The sequence below is a fragment of the Cydia splendana genome, chromosome 1, assembly GCF_910591565.1.
Source record: "Cydia splendana chromosome 1, ilCydSple1.2, whole genome shotgun sequence".
NCBI lineage: Eukaryota > Metazoa > Arthropoda > Insecta > Lepidoptera > Tortricidae > Cydia > Cydia splendana.
Window position 1 is genome coordinate 24,078,628 of NC_085960.1, and position 16,895 is coordinate 24,095,522.

Here is a 16,895-nt window from a genome sequence, read left to right on the forward strand (position 1 = left end):
TTAACACATATCAGTGAAAGAACATGGGTCAGTATGGAACAATAAAAATTAAGAATCATTTATCCGTAAACATATTTTGATTATTTTATACATTTTCAATTTTATTTTAAGTTTTAATCGTGTGTCGATAGATGGCAGTAAATGTACCGTGACTACAAAATTGACAATGACAGGACCCCTCTATACTATCTATTCTTTTTGATTCAAGGATTGTACATTGAGTTCATTAATTCTGGCAATTCTAAAGATAATTAAGCAGAAAAATGCCCGCGGCATATCCGTTTTCAAATGTTGAGCGGTCTGACATGGTAAAGTTATATTACCAAGCACGTCGTGCTACCACTGCTCGGGATTTATTTATTTATTTACTGCGAGAAGTGCCGGAACATTACTTGCATAACTTACACTATCAAAACGATGGTGCTTCGGCTCATTTTGAACATCGAGTACGCAATTACCTCGATGAACAGTTCCCGGGACGTTGGATTGGCCGCTCGTAGTCCCGACCTTTTTTTCTCTGGGGCGAAATCAAAAGATTGGTGTATGAAGAGACAAGAGTCCAACACTAAGTATCCTTCGATAGTCCGATAGCTTCGTCAGCGAGTTATTGGAGCATTTGAAAGTGTGAAAATGAATCACTTTGCTCTCGGCAGATTAAAAGATAACCTAAGGCGACGAGCCGAATTGTGTCGACAGCAAAACGGATCACACTTTGAGCAGCTCCTGAAGTAGGTATGTTTAAGTTTTGGTCGTATTTGTTAAAAGCTTGTGGAGTCTCCGTCCCAGTGATTGTAATATTATTTTAATAAAGTCTTTAAATTATTTTTTAAACTTTTTAATTGCTTTTACACTGAATGTAAAACCGAAGATAAGTGTTATCAATTAATTATCGTAAGTTACCACTACTTTCTTTACTAGATGTTTGTCTTATCAAGTCTGTACAGGGTGACCATGACTCTAAATAAGAAATTATTTTGTATTTAATTTTTGTATGTACGAAAAAGATACAAATTAATACACTCTAATCTACAGTGTTGTATTCCTAATTAAGTGGCAAGTCTTATTTTTCTTTCTTGCTACACGACCCCGATTTCACCCTGTATATGTTTGCTATGGGACAGCCGATGCGTACCTTATATAAACAATTGAAAACCATTATAGTCAAACGCAGCTAAGAAGTCAATTTTGACAGTTATGAATAGACCTAATATATGACAATAAGGGTCAATTCATAACTGTCATAATTGACTTCTTAACTTACAGCGACTATAATTAGTAACACAACTTGATTTGCACTTGGCAATTTGTTTGTACCTATTATATTTTCTAAATAGTAAGTATTAATAATTCTACACGATCGCCTTTGGCGATAAATGTATTATGGGATTGTATACCTAAATTAAACAACCTGCTTTTTAAAATATTTTAATCGGCTCCACTATGTACTCTACCTAATTGTAATGTGTTTGACGTTAGCTCTTTAGGCCCACTTGCACCATTTAATTATACCGGGGTTAACCGGTTAAACTTGGTGTTACCATTATAATTTGACACTGGGTTAACGCTTTAACCGCGTAACCCCGGGTTAGTGGGATGGTGCAAGTGGGCCTTAGCGACCAAAGAAGTGATAAGTGATAAAAAGCTAATATTAAAATTGCATGTTTTCCTTACATAGTTACTACGACTAATTTGCACTACTTTCCCCCAGTATTTTACGTTATATTTCCCGCTATCTTATCTACCTATAGGTATATTAGAACTAAAATCTATGTATGCCTTCTTATTTTATTCATCGTGTTGTTTCCTCAAAACCGCGAAAAACGAATACGATGATTTCAATAACTGAAACAAGAAATACAAAAGTAAGAATGCTTATATAGCAAAACAGGCCGAGAACACTTTACTTGTTAACTTACCGCGCCAAATGTGACCAGAGAAAGTTCGAATAGATTGCCTGCCACCACAGAGATAGTTTTCTGGCCTCTGATAACGAGTAGATGGAGAGCCTTCTGGGTGCGCACAGATGTGGACGTCCAATGACTGTTGTATGCTGCTGTTGCCACGAGGTCACTCTTAATAAAAAACGACAAATGATTCGGTTTGGTAAAATGTATTTCTAGGCATAGGCATGCAATTTAAGTACCTATTTCAACTAGTAAACTATAGCATTACATAAGGAAAAAATTTACTATTTTGGCCATATACATATATAACTCATAATTCTCATAAAAGTAGCGTCGGATACGTGACGGTTTTTGAAGTGAAAACTTCTTTAGCGGCGCTGTGCACTTTTTGTGATGGGGAAAAAATTTTAAACTCGCGACAGCGTAAAACTTAAGACGCTTCGTAAGACGGACAGATAAGATAAAAAATAGTTTATTCAAGTAAGTATATTACAATGCGCTTATGAACGTCAAATAAAGCTATACCGGCACCAACCGTACACCTCTGCCTCGAGAAGATTTAAATCTCCCCTCAATTGGAGGAGGGTATCCCAATACGGGACCGGCAACAAACTCGGCGGGACACATCTTTTCAAAACATTATTACATCTTATAATTAACATGCATTACAAGTAAATAAGAAAAATACAATTTAAATTACTATAGAATTCATGCAATTATACTCAGTAAGTATATAACTTTATATAAATATGATAAAAAAACATATATGTACATAAAATCATACAAATACAACTCTTTCAGAAAACATATCAAATTCTTACAAAAGTAAAAGAAAATAAAGTCAATAAAAGAAATGAGAATACATATTATATGAATCTGACTGATTGTCATGACATGCCTTCATAAAATTTGATGTGTTTTTCTTATCTGAGCTGAGTCACCTATAACTCTACACATAATAGGTACAATGCTTTTAATTGCACTACTTGTTTTTATTACAGTTTCTGGTTTAGACCATGCTTGTTTGTCTGTCAAGTAGGCCTCGACTCTGTAGGTAATAAGCCTTCAACATCAATGACTTTTTTAGGTAATTCTGGAAAGGGTAATCTTAAAGCATCCTCAGGTAACTTGTTATAGATAGATAGATAGATAGATCTTTATTTGGTATTAATCATGCACCGTCCATTACATAATAAAAATTAATTACAAAAATTATAATATATTTAAATTGTACATGTTGATAAATTATTCCAATTCTCGTAAAAAATTAATGACAACAATTTTAAAATTCTAGTACATTAGGACATCAATAAAATATAATTCAAATTAACTACATTACAATTACAATACAAAAATTATCACAATTACATTCACAGAATTAAGTATACCTAAAAAGATGCATTTCACACGGGGATTTGTACATGTTTCTTCGTCCAGAAACTCATTTACAGAATAGTAGGCGTTCATTATGCAGTAATTCTTAAGTTTACGAACAAAAATACAATCGGTGTCAACGGTTCTGATTGGCTCGGGTATTTTATTATAATTTTTGTTCCCATTACACCAAGAGACTTACCGGTTTTTATATTTATAATTTATATATATAAAAATGAATGCATTGCCCAACGAATGACTTTTGTACTTTACGAACACGAAACTTTTTGATAGCAAGCTTATTTTTATTTCTAGTATTATGGTTATGGACATCAGAATTCTTAGTGAAGGAGTCTAGATTCTTAACAACATAAATAATACTTTCATAAAGTTCTCTTACTGATTCACGCACTCTTAAATTATATATAGAACGAATGGCTCTCTTTTGTAAGACAAATATAGTCTGTATGTCAGCTGCTTTGCCCCAAACCAGAATACCATATGACATTACACTATGAAAATAACTATAATAAACAAGGCGAGCTGTTTCAACATTAGTCAATTGTCTTATTCTCCTCACGGCGTAAGCGGCCGAACTTAATTTGTTTGCTAGTGTTCCTATATGAGGACTCCATTGTAGATTTTTGTCCAATGTTAAACCAAGAAACAGTGCTCTATCTACCATCTCTAAGCATTCATTATTCAAAAGTATCTTAGTATCGATTGGTTTAACATTCGGCAAAGAAAATCTAATGCATTTAGTTTTCTTAGCATTATGAAGCAAATTGTTCATAGTGAACCAGAACACGTGACCTGATCGAAAAACTGTTACAATGTCATTGCGTTTTCACTTCTGCCGGCACTCCCGGAGTGCAACCCGTTGTTTTTTTATTCTAGTTACTCATATTTATGCAATATTTTTAGACGACATTTTATGAAACGTGAGTGAATTTATCATTTTTCGTAGCCTAGCGCTACGAGCTACGAGGCGTTATTCCTGACAAAGTGCAAGGACGTGCTACGAATCCCTCATTTTCAATAAACCTACCCTACTGCCATAGTGTGCCTACTCAAATGACTCAATATACAACGTGTTTTTGAATAATTTCTATAATTATAAAATTTTGAAAATATTTTTTTTATAAACAAAATATCTTGGTATAAGCATCAACCAAAATAAATGTAACTTAAAATATATATAAACTTTTATGTTTAATAGTTTGACGTATTTTGGTGTTCTTGTTGAGTTGTTTTTGATGATGTTTGTTTGTTTTTGGGTTTCATTGTTATGTGAGGTGTGCAGTGTGCCATAAAGAGTTATAAGGGAGATATAATATACTGAGATATAGAGTCTGGCTAGCCAAAAATTGTTGACAGATATTTCGTTGTTGTATCACCAATTGTCTATGATTAAAAAAAGCTAAAAGTCAGTTGTCAATTTATGTCATTAATTCAAATTGTTTGCGGTTTAGAAGGGGTTTATTTTAAATGATATTATTAATGTATATACTGAGTGAGGTTCGCAAACTATTATTTAAGCTCATAAATAATTACGACAATGTGCGAAGTCGACGTGTAGCGTTGTATAACGAAAAACTGCAATGTTTACAAGTTTTACAACTCCTAAACAAATGTAAAAAAATTAGGAGGTTGGTGCTCTATAAATATTTAATTACTTAGCATTTAGTATATTTGGCATAGTACTTATGTATTTTTTTTTTGGTGATGGATTAATATTACAGTATTATCGAGCTAGGTCTTATTTATACTACATTTCATTTTTCGCCTTGTTACAATGGTATATGGTGAGAAAGTGTTAATGGCTCCTCTACACGTTGGCCCAACCTATTGGTCCAATATGTTGGGACAACGTGTAGAGGGGGTATTGGTGTCGGTTGGCTTTTGGCGCGCGGGATGGCGATGAGTTGGCCGCGGTGTCGGTTTTTCGGCTGCACATCAAAGGGAATGGCCAAGCGATTGCGGTACGCATCTACACGTGGCCCAATCGTCAGTACGTGCTCGGACGCGGTCGAGGGTGGACGTTCATGCTTTTTGTGTTTTTTTTTAATTAAAAATGACGAATAAGTGGCCGCACCTAGTTCTATTGCGATGGATAGATAACATCCACCATCTTCTTCTACGCTATTTCTTTTTAACTACTTTATTATTTTGTACATTAAAAAAATGTTGGTACGTGGCATATAAATAAATTGCTGCCGCGGCTAATGCTTCCACGTCCATCTTGGAAACCGGTCAGATCACAACTGAAATTCGCCATCGTGTAGTAGCGTTCCGACCAAGGCATGGCCAACTCATGGGCCAAGCGTTGGCGGAGCGTTTGGCCAACGTGTAGAGGAGCCATAACATAATGTGTTTATCGTTGACTGTACTTTACATAGTGGTAGAAATTATGTGAGCTGACTTTGAGTGCACGTCAACGTATATTGAACTTATATCCTTAGGTACCTTACGTGTGCACAGAAAATCAAAAATATTTTCTAGTATCAAAACTATAATTCCTACCACCCCAAAGTGTGACCAGCCCAAGATTTTTTGAATTTCCCGCCAAGCATTTGAGTAATATTTCAGTAGCCAGACTTATGTCGACTGAATAAACCTTTATTTTATTTCTAGATACGTCTATAATCTAAGGAATAAATGGTAGAAAAATATTACAAGCCTCCTAAAGTTTTTATGTAGAACCTCCAATTTGACCTACTTATTATGTACGTTTTGGCTATTCAATAAATCAAAAACTAAACATCTGGCTTACCTGCGTCTTTATCAGATTCCCACAGAAACAATAAATAAAAAGTTGCCCTGATAGGCATCCAAAATATAAAATCCTGGTCACTATCTCCGTCACATCACTGCTCTGTAAATAAAAAAATAGTTACTTTTATTGTTGCCCGCCGCTTAAGCCCCGCATTCACACTCCTACCACCTTGTAGTCCGCCTCGTTGGGTAGGATTGTGTATGGGGGTTGCGGACTACGAGCCGTCCTACAGTTTAGCCGTTTGTAGGACGGCTCGTAGTCCGCAACCCCCATACACAATCCTACCCAACGAGGCGGACTACGAGGCGGACTACAAGGTAGGAGTGTGAATGCGGGGCTTTAGGCGTATAGTCGAAGAAATATTAAGGCATTCATTTTCATCACAATGCGATATTCTGACATTCGTATACCTAATACCTACTTGAATGTTAGGTCAAAATAATCTTACGGTCATAATAATAAACATTGATAAGCATATCAGCGGTGCAGCTAATACAAATTGTCCAAACGCGGCTCCTCCGAAGATATCCGTTAGTTCCTCTACAAACCTAGGAAAAACGAATAAGTTAATTAAATTCTTCTATGCTATATACATACATAAAGGTAATCAATATTTGTGTCCATTTTATCTATTAGCAGTGGCGGCGCATCAAACAGATCCACTTTTCGTTACTCAACTGCGTCAAATTAAGCAAGGAGGTGGAAATCAAGATTTATGGACTCTTAACCAATATGTTAGTATAAAGACTTATCGACAAAAGACGCTTAGTCACTGCAGTCAACCAAAAATATCTACCTGCCCAAAAACTGTCTGAAATTTGCAAAATGTATATAGAATTATTTACCATATAATTTTTAAGTGATATTCAACACATGAAATCGTTTCCTCATAGTCTTCCTGTTCTCTTTGAGCTGTGAAAAAAAAAACACAAATTAATACTGTTCTCCTAGACTCCCCGGGTTCAATTGGATCAGTAACATATTCCACAGGTTACCTTAACCACCTTGGGTTATAATAAAGTACGATATCATTTAATCTCGGAGCAAATTATGAATCTAAACGGATGATATGAAATCTACTTTGAATAAAGGAGACCGTCGATTTTGTTATAAACACTTAGAATAAATTGGAACATTGGTAATTAGGTAATATATTTTAGGATTAGGATTTAAAAGGACATCAAATTAGCTAAATCGCCATAAATTCTAGATTACAATAGTGAAAACAGAATCACGAAATAAAACCGGAACCGGCTTTAATATGGTCAACCCTAAAAAATACCGTTATATTTAATAATGTATTGACTAATTGACTAACTAAACCGTAAGAGAGCATTTTAAGTGCCAATGCAATGACCCACCTTTGTTTGGCAGTTGAGTACGTATCATAGGATTTGCAGTAAGCTCTTTTTCAGCCCTTGCGACGGAAGCATTGTAGGGATAAATATTAAAAAGATCGCATCGTTTGCTAAGGAATTGTTGTTCAACTACTTCCTTTTCATAATATATTTTGTTGCCAATTGTTGTCTTGTTTTTATCAACTTGATTCCGTTTTCGTTTATACTCAAACGGAGGGTTATTTTTCGTTTTAGCAAACGACACATGTTTTTGAACTGTGCTGTTAATTGCCTCTGAAAATGCTCTAAACATGTCATTTAGGTACATAAGTAAGCCCACAAAATAGTTCAAGTACCTCGCACGGAAAGTGATTAAAAAGACTAAATCCGGAAGTGTCCGGAATATATATACATATACCTACCTTTAGGTATACACCTATGTAACGCAAACGTCGTCAAACCTCTGTGCATTACAATTTGGCAAGTAATTTTCATGATCAATGAGTGTGTATAGTTGAAGAAATTTTATGTTATCGCTAAAGGGCTATTAGCGATAACATAATATTTCATCGTTTAAGTTATTGTTTCTTTTTTTAAATAAAAGAACGTTTCCTATAAGTAAAATGAGCTAACTTAAGGTTTTAAGGCACTTTCCCTCCAGGGCCCATTCATTTTTTCCAACATATATGTCTATCCACAACAAACGTTCAGGGGGTGCAAAATTGATCTGTTATGAACAGAAATCGTAAATTTTATAGCATTTTCGGTGCAGCGGAGTGGTGTTAACGGAATTGTATAAACGATTTCAACCCGAATTATTCATTAGCGTTAATTACGTTAATATTAACCTTAATTTACCATTTCAGTTGGAAATATCTATACCAATTCCGTTAACACCACTCCGCTGCACCAAAAATGCTATAAAATGTCCGATGTCTGGTTATGAGAGAATGAAACGGTTAGGTACGCTAAGCTGAAATTTGCCATTGTAGTCCCTGCTAAGCTAAACAAACGAAACTTAGGCGTATGTGTTTAATTTACCTACCATCTATTTCCATTGTGCTGTCAGTTTTAGTTCCAATAGCTTCAAGCTTGTATTGAAGTAGTTTTAGCTGAGTCGCCGCGAACGCCATTAGACCCCCGAACAGATGATCTGCGCTCGTTTGCGCTACCCCGTTGATTATCAGTATTGTAGCTTGATAGATATACCATATAACAAACCTGGAAGTAAAATGTAGGTATTTTACAAAAACTTAAAATGAACAATGAACAAAAAATTACCGCCCATTACCTGAGATCAAAAAGGGAGAAAAAATGTACATATATGGCAAATAAATGTTAATAATATGTGACGTTCCACGGGAAAAGGTACCTTATGAGGGTTTCTAGTTTCGGAGATATGAAATGTTTTGTAAAGAGGTGAAAAAATGCTCAATTTTTTTTTATTGTGTGATCTGAAACCTTAATGCGTAACGTTTGTTTACCTGTTTTTATTTTTGTTATAAGTTAGTTATAAGCCTAGTAATGTCGTCTCAGAGTTTAGTAGAAAAGGTACCTTATGGAAAAAAGATTGAAAATTCCCAAAAAAACTAGTCAATACGGGAAAAGAAGTTTGGTAGAGAACTGTATTAGCATTCTGCAAAACTAATTTGATAATTTCAGTTCTGGTTGGGGCGCCTCGCAAATATTATAACCGTACATAGACAGACATTACAAATCCAAGTAGCCTGCTATTATACCAAAGTTACTCTCGTCAAGTCTTTCTTAACGAGAATAATCTTCATTTGGTTTGGTCGCATGCAGTAAATCAGCCATTGGTTTGCTGAAAAATGCCAATACCCGACGCATTACCTTATGGAATATCTGAGGTCATAGAACCTCAATGCCGCTTATCTTCAATAGCAACCGAAATATATTATTGATAAGAAATAGACGATTTATACCATTACCAAAATATTATTAGTTTATCCTAACTGTTCCATCATCATCATGCCTCATCATGTAACTTAATCACAAGGTACCTTTTCATTACATACAAATTATTGGTCTTTTTTAAGATTATTATGACGAAGAACTAATTAAATTTGGGGCAGTTTAATGTAAATTAATATTTTCTATTCATAAAAGATAAACTGTAATATGATTGATATTTTGTAGTGATGTATTATTAGATTTGTTTCCATAAGGTACCTTTTCGTAAATGTATGGAGCAAATACTGTTATTGTTATGTAAGTTTAAAGTGGCATAAGGGGTTAAATATAGTATTTAGTTGGGGTTTTAGGATTTATTTCATTTGAATGACAGAATTTCTTTCATATGTGCTCAGAAAAATTGATTGTGTGTCACATTAAAAGTAAAAATATTCAATTTTGTGATTTTATATGAAAAAGTCAGAAAATACATTTTCACCTCTAAATCGGTATTGTTTTTTGCTTAAACTGTCTGTCAGTGTTGTTTTCTAATAGATAAAATTGAAATCTTGAGAGCTCATTGCAATCAATCGTGAAAATGAAATAAAACTTTATTTTCAAGAGATTGGTTAGTATACACATAAATCAGTCGATATCAAAAGTTTCTATTTGCATTACAGAACAAGTCGCAATATTTTTTTAATCTCAGATATATAAGGTATTATTATTTGTAGTCAACTATGTAACTTACTTCAGGAACATAGTTTTTTAGGCGGCTAAACTTAAAACTTCTCTATCGTAAAGTTGCTCATTTCACAACATTATTTTCAAAAAATCATATCTCTGTAACTACGCAACCTAGAAGGTTGATCTTTTGTGTTATCGATAGCTTATTTATTGTAGATTACTGGGGTATGCATAACTCCATACCCGCCATAAGGTACCTTTGACCGTGGGACGTCACATATGTAATATAACAGAGTTTTGCACAATATAAACATACACATTATTTGTACGAAAATTAGTCTTTGCAAGATATTTTTATTTACATTTTTGATTTATTGAAAATGTCCGTGGATATGATGGTCGTTCTTGTCTACGTGACAGCGTGATAAAACGGTGTCCGTCACTTTTTATCCCGCGGTGTTAAAAAGTGACAGTTATTTTATCACGTGGATAAATCTATCCGTAATACGCCTGCAGAACACTGTAATCTGACTAATCTCTATATGAAACCTACCTCTAGACCGCGATGTCATCTTAGCTCTGCAAAACAAATAACTATTTAAACCTAAAAAGTAGGTACATCGTTCGACTTGCGCTTAGAGTCTGTTCGGAAAGAGAAGAGTCGTGGAATGTATTGGGCCCCATACATTCCACGACTTTTCTCTTTCCGAACAGACTCTATACGGTTTTTCATACCTTCTCTACTGGTATCTTTTTAATTTAATTCAACAGTATTCTATCCCAGCTGGAATAAAATAAGTAAGTAATATTATATGAACGAAATACTCACCATTGCGACGACGGTGGTAAATCAGGGTAGTAAAATGGTAAAGTGAGCGTAGCTTTTGTAAACGGAATAAGGTTCCACATTATCGCCGTCAGACAAGCCCACCCGTTGTAGAAATAAGATATAAAATTTATGTTGACTGCCATATTCCGTAACAAGTCGTCTTTATCGGTTTCATCTGAAATTATTAAACATCGGATAGAATAATAAAATAAAAATCAGTTATTTCAGACCTTGATCCACACCTTGCACTGTTAGTTTTAACTTAAATTATGTTATTACTATACTAAAATTTAACTTAAAATTAAGATTATATATAAATATTCTAATGTTCGTCACAATATTTTAGTTTAAGGTCAGTTTAGTAATATCACAATCAGTTTCTAACATTTTGGAAAAAGTTAAGGAATAATGGTTGACAGTAAGTATCTTTTGTTTTTAGCCGAGAGCATGGCTCTATGAGAAGTCCTGTTTAACAACTGACCCATTTTGGTCTCGAACTATTAGCGCTTTCACTCCGAGCGCCAAAATATCTCGTTAGAAATGGGATTTCATCCCTTGGTTAACAATTTACTAATATTTATTATATTTCTAAGACTACCATCACTGCAAGTATTATGACTTAAAAATTAAATATAATAAATGTTTTTATTTACTGTCAATTATATCTAGTAGCTTGTTGATCCTTCGTCTGTTCTTGATTACAGTTATTGCTTTGTAGAGATATCCTACAAACGTAAATAAGGCGGTGGCGTCAACGGTTTTGTCCAAGTCCTTACCAACGACCTAGGAAAGAAAAATTCATGGAAAAGTCACCATAAATTAATTAGGTACATTACAATCCAACTAGCAACCTGGAACTACCAAGGGATCAAAAAACAAATGTATTTTTAACTAACTATAAATACACGAAACTATATCTGCTATTTCTCGAATAAAATGAAAACAAACTAAGTTACTGTACATACCTAACAATATTCTTAGCCCGGCCAGTAAAATTGATTAAAAGTATTGACTTACCGTAAAAAAATATATGAACTGAATAGCTAACATCCCGACATTAATAAAAATCGTTCCAAATACTCTGTAAATATTAACTGCATATAACATACGAGTATTTTCCAGAGATCGAGGATACCAAACTCCACCTAATATCAGCCAAAAATAGGATACTTTGAAACATTTAGTTAGCTGCATCTTCATTTATTTTGGTGCAACTTATTACGTTTACGACAGTCTGTTCAACCGAGTCTGTTCAGTGATCCCTTATATCCCCTTTGGCTCTGTGCTCACACATAAGTAGGCACGTTAATCGCCCACACTATGTAATTAACTCATCCTATTGGCAATGGCGCATTTTACGTTTTAAGGTTTTCACGGCAAATATAAAATTCACTTTGTGTTGCTTGTCAATTTGATTGACAATTTTGGATAAATAATGAATGCTACAAAGGGCAAAGTAGCTGATTATTCTTTAATGTATGCAGCGGCTAAGAAAGGAAAGCAGCCGTTGTTTGCAATTTAAATGTTTAATACAGTAGGTAATTAGTAAAGTACAGAGAGTACAAGAAAATGATGTGTTTACACATGTTAATAAGTTTTAAGGGTTATAAATATCACAAAATACTTATATTTAGTACGATAGTTTTTACAAGTACATTTGCGCTCGTCTTAAGAGCTGAACTGTTAATGTCGTCAAAGTCCTCATTTTTAAGAAATACCTACTTTTGATTTTACAAATATGACAGTAATTATTTTATAATTAATTAGTAGTTATAATAAATACAGGAATTTCAATAATACATTATAGTTAGTCATGGAAATGCTAGTTATTATGAAAATTATTCACACCTACATTGTTATTTGCTTGTTAATGTTATTTCAGGTCGTCTACGTATTGTTAATTTTTTATGGTTAGGTATAGTTCCTTTTTCAGACTTACGAATAATAAATCAATGCCCAATGGTTTCGCCATACATAGATAAAATAAGAGAATACCGACAATGTTGTGCTTAATTTGTCTCAATATGAACATGTTATCAAAACCGTACCGATATAATGTAAGTACCTATTTGGCCAAGGGAGGGGTCCCGTTAAATTAATAGTAGATTTGTAAACTGCGGGATGAAAGGCGCCTATTTTTGTCGTCAGTTTTTTTTTTTCTTGCAGCGTAAAATGCTCGTATGTAGGTACCTACGCTACCTACGGTTTATTCTTTACAATTAGTAAACTTTATTAAATTCTTGAACAGTAGTATTATTATTCATTATTCAATCCAATCGGTCATTTGTGGTCAAATTAGATTATCTTGAACCAAGAAATCTCGTACGAAAAGTAAAAAAAAATTGCCTTATTGCGAAATTTAATGTTCGTAGTATCCAGTAGTAGTAGTAAATAGTATATTTAAGGACAAACACAGTGGAAACTTAGTAAAAATTGTACTTACTGTATTGTATAGTCGTGAAGAGAACCGTTGGTAACTTCGTCTTAATGAGGTTAAATATTATTTGCTTGCTTATAGTTCTTATAGGAATAATGACACGTACCCCTACGAAGTGGTCACCTTATACATCCAGGCGCCGGGGGGCCGCCCACCTATCGATCCCGCTGCTCACGCGATTGCCGCCAGCTAAAATACATATTTAATTGAACTAAATTAAGCACCTTTGTATGGAATCTTGGCTAGTTATTAAATGTAGTGATTAGACAAATTTTGAATAGGCTCTGCATGGTCTGTCTACTAAGGGCCACTTGCACCAACCCACTAACCCGGGTTTAACCGGTTAAACCTGGAGTTACCATGCCGTTTAACCAGTAAAATGACACTGGGTTAACGGTTTAACCGGTTAACCCTGGGATGGTGCACGTGGTGCTAAATTTACCTAAACTGAACCCAAATAATAACCTAGGTTTTCTAAATCCCCGAATCAAACAGAGGTTTTTTACTATTTTATGCCAACCTGGCTGCCCAATGTCCGGGCCGGGGCTTCCGGCGCTACTTTTCTATGACATGACAGGCGATCACGTGATGATTTCCATAGAAAACGATGCGCCGGAAGTTCCGGTCCGGACACGGCCCGGTCTAACGTGACTCGTCATCCTCTATGGTGTGGCTTGTAGAGCTGCAATTGTACCTTCAAAAAGCCACATGCGGCACGTGAGCCGCGGTTTGCCGTCCTCTGCTCTAGAGAACCTAGCTAAAGTTAGCTAGGTAGCTAGGATATAAGAATAGCTCATTTGGGTAACTTATGAAATAAATGAATTTTCAGATATTCAAGAATTCTACGAGCTAACACTACTCGATGACACGAAATCTATCCAGCAGAAGACGGCGGAGACCATCCGCATCGCAAACAAGTGGGAGGCAGATGGCACGCGCCGGGAAGTGAGTCTTTATATATTTTAAACCCAGTAAAACAACTTGTTAACACAATTATGATTGAAATATAAAGTTAGACCAAGAAAATTCTCCAGCGATTTTGATAGCCCTAGCAGTGCAAATGTTATTTTAAACGTCAACGTCTATGAAATTATGACGTATATAAATAATAGTTGCACTGCGTGGACTATCAAAACCGCTGCAGACTTTTCTTGGTCTAACTCTATCATCAATCATCATTCATCATCTTCCTCGCGTTGTCCCGGCTTTTGCCACGGCTCAGGCGAGCCTAGGGTCCGCTTGGCAACTATAATCCTGAGAATTGGCGTAGGCACTGTTTTTTACGAAAGCGACTTTCCATCTGACCTTCCAACCCGGAGGGTAAACTAGACCTTATTGGGATTAGTCCGGTTTCCTCGCGATGTTTTCCTTCACCGAAAAGCGGCTGGTAAAAATATCTAATGATATACCTATTTCGTAAATATTTAAGTTCCGAAAAACACTTTAAAAAACTTTTAAAAAAATCAACTGTTGGTTTCAGGTGTTTGGTTTACGTGTTTTAGTTGTTCTAGGCATTTACTTATATATTAATTCGTAAAGACGCCTTACGGGCACTATGAAGTGGGCCAAGTTCGAAATTATGAAAAATCGTTGCAAATCATTCTGTCATGGTCGAAATGTATATATTAAAGGGCTGCTATTTAACTGATCACCAGATTTAGTAAAATTTCATACCAAAAAAATCTATTTTACCACCCTAAAATCATGAATGATCACCAAAATTATAACACCATTTTAATGTGAAATGATTACCAATTTTATTACATTTTACTATCCTTTTAAAGGAAATGACACCAAACTAATCATTATTAACCCAAAAATAGTCAATGATTACCAAATTTCAAACCCCATTTTAATGTGAAATGATAACCAAATGTTTACATCTTGCTATCCTATTAAAGAAAATGACACCAAAATAATCATTGTAAACCCAAAAATAGTAATTGACCACCAAAATTAGGACTCCATTTTAATGTAAAATGATAACCAAATTTTTAAATCTTGCTATCCTATTAAAGCAAATGGCTCCAAAATAATCATTGTAAACGCAAAAATAGTAAATGATCACAAAAATTGTAACCACATTTTAATTAAAAATGTGCAAACATTTAATATATCGTTATCCTATTAAATTCATTAATCCACTTCGTCACCTTTTTCTAGTAGCATTTTATTTCTGTAACAGTCGCAGTTCTAACCTAACCTAACCCACTTTTCTAGTAGCATTTCATTTCTGTATGGGTCGCAGTTCAAACCTAACCTAACCCACTTTTCTAGTAGCATTTCTTTTCTGTAAGGGTCGCAGTTCAAACCTAACCTAACCCACTTTTCTAGTAGCGTTTCGTATCTGTATGGGTAGCAGTTGAAACTTAACCTAACCTACTTTTCTAGTACCATTTCGTTTCTGTAAGGGTCGCAGTGCTAACCTAACCTAACCCACTTAACTGATAGCAGTTTAACTTACTTTTCTAGTAGCATAACGAAATGCTACTAGAAAAGTAGATTAGGTTAGGTAGGTATGCGGTGCGGGCTACGGGGGGTTGAGCGGGAGGGGCTAGTAATTTTGGCATCAGTTTACTTTATTTGGTAATATGTATACATTTTTTGGTAATCATAGTGGTTTATTTAGGTGAAAATATCGCATTACTTTGGTCTTCAAGATTTGGTGATCATTAATGATTTTTGGTGATCATTCAATATATTTGGTATTTGAATACAATTTGAAGTGCAGTCGTAATTAAAGTGGTGGTACTTTTGTAGTTTTAGGCCTTATTTTTTTGGTGTTCAGTAATTTTTTTTGGTAAGCATGATTTTTTTATTTAGGGTACCAAAGTATTTTTTGGTGGTCATTATATTTGTAGCCATATTAAAGTATGAAATATTTCGGGTGAAATGGCCGGGTCGCTTCAAAGCCTCGGTTAACAATGTTTTATTTTATTTTTGCTTGACTGTTATTTATTTTACTCGACCCGTGCACACTAATTGGTTAGCTATCTACTCTACGTCAGAAGCAAATCGTTAGCACTGTTTATTTTGCTTCATTATACAGCTATCCTTCTGTTTTATTTGGTTTTATGGATAACGTTTTGAGGCCAAATTTGCCTGCGATCAAAGTTTAAAAAACCGTGATCCTGCTCTGTAATATAAATATTTAAACAGATAACCTAAATGAGGAGTTTTGAGTCCATTACATAGTACCTACTTAATATAAAATACTGCATATAAAAGTGAGACTTCTCAAAAATACGCTGTGGCTTAGGAATCCTTCATACCTAATTTAATATTTATATGTGTTCTTCAGTTGAGCTAGATAGCACCGCTCACTCTCTGTTTGTCTCTTATCTTATGGGTCATTATCTTTCTTCTCGTCTCCATGTACCTAACGAATATGCTGAAACATAACATTACTCGCTCGCTCTATAGTTTCCCTCACAATTCTCATCTATACTAGTGGCGGAGCGTCGATGGAACTCGAATCCTATCGGCTTGCCTTATTTTCGGACGGTTGACCGCTCGTTTTGGAGCTATAAAGCAAAAGAAAGCCAAATATTAGCTCCAGCTTAATTGCCTAAAAAATGTTTACTAGCTGCTAATAGTAGGTACCTACTAAGAAGCCCTCTAGGAGGTACACCTACTTATA

At 34.8% G+C, this 16,895-nt stretch overlaps 2 protein-coding genes across 9 annotated transcripts in view; one reads left to right on the top strand and one right to left on the bottom strand.

Moving 5' to 3' along the window:
• LOC134796994 (disks large 1 tumor suppressor protein) overlaps nucleotides 1-16,895 on the top strand; it is a 65,203-nt gene that overhangs the window by 21,375 nt on the left and 26,933 nt on the right. For all 6 annotated transcript variants that reach the window (XM_063769198.1, XM_063769191.1, XM_063769223.1 and 3 more), the window contains exon 3: nucleotides 14,085-14,200. In XM_063769198.1, the coding sequence (XP_063625268.1) occupies nucleotides 14,085-14,200 (116 nt within the window). The remainder of the gene's footprint in view (nucleotides 1-14,084; nucleotides 14,201-16,895) is intronic.
• Nucleotides 1,726-12,038, bottom strand: LOC134797427 (odorant receptor 49b-like). 3 transcript variants are annotated; one of them, XM_063769660.1, is made up of 10 exons: nucleotides 11,836-12,038; nucleotides 11,472-11,601; nucleotides 10,819-10,993; nucleotides 8,437-8,612; nucleotides 7,416-7,685; nucleotides 6,900-6,966; nucleotides 6,503-6,602; nucleotides 6,052-6,153; nucleotides 1,917-2,072; nucleotides 1,726-1,842 (listed from the first exon to the last, which is right to left on the bottom strand). In XM_063769660.1, exons 1-10 carry the CDS (start codon nucleotides 12,016-12,018, stop codon nucleotides 1,786-1,788), a joined length of 1,416 nt encoding a protein of 471 aa, XP_063625730.1. In that variant the 5' UTR covers nucleotides 12,019-12,038; the 3' UTR covers nucleotides 1,726-1,785. The 3 variants fall into 3 exon arrangements, with proteins under 3 accessions (XP_063625730.1, XP_063625738.1, XP_063625747.1); XM_063769668.1 differs by having other exon boundaries at nucleotides 7,416-7,471; nucleotides 8,433-8,612; nucleotides 11,836-12,037; XM_063769677.1 differs by lacking the exon at nucleotides 7,416-7,685 and having other exon boundaries at nucleotides 11,836-12,037.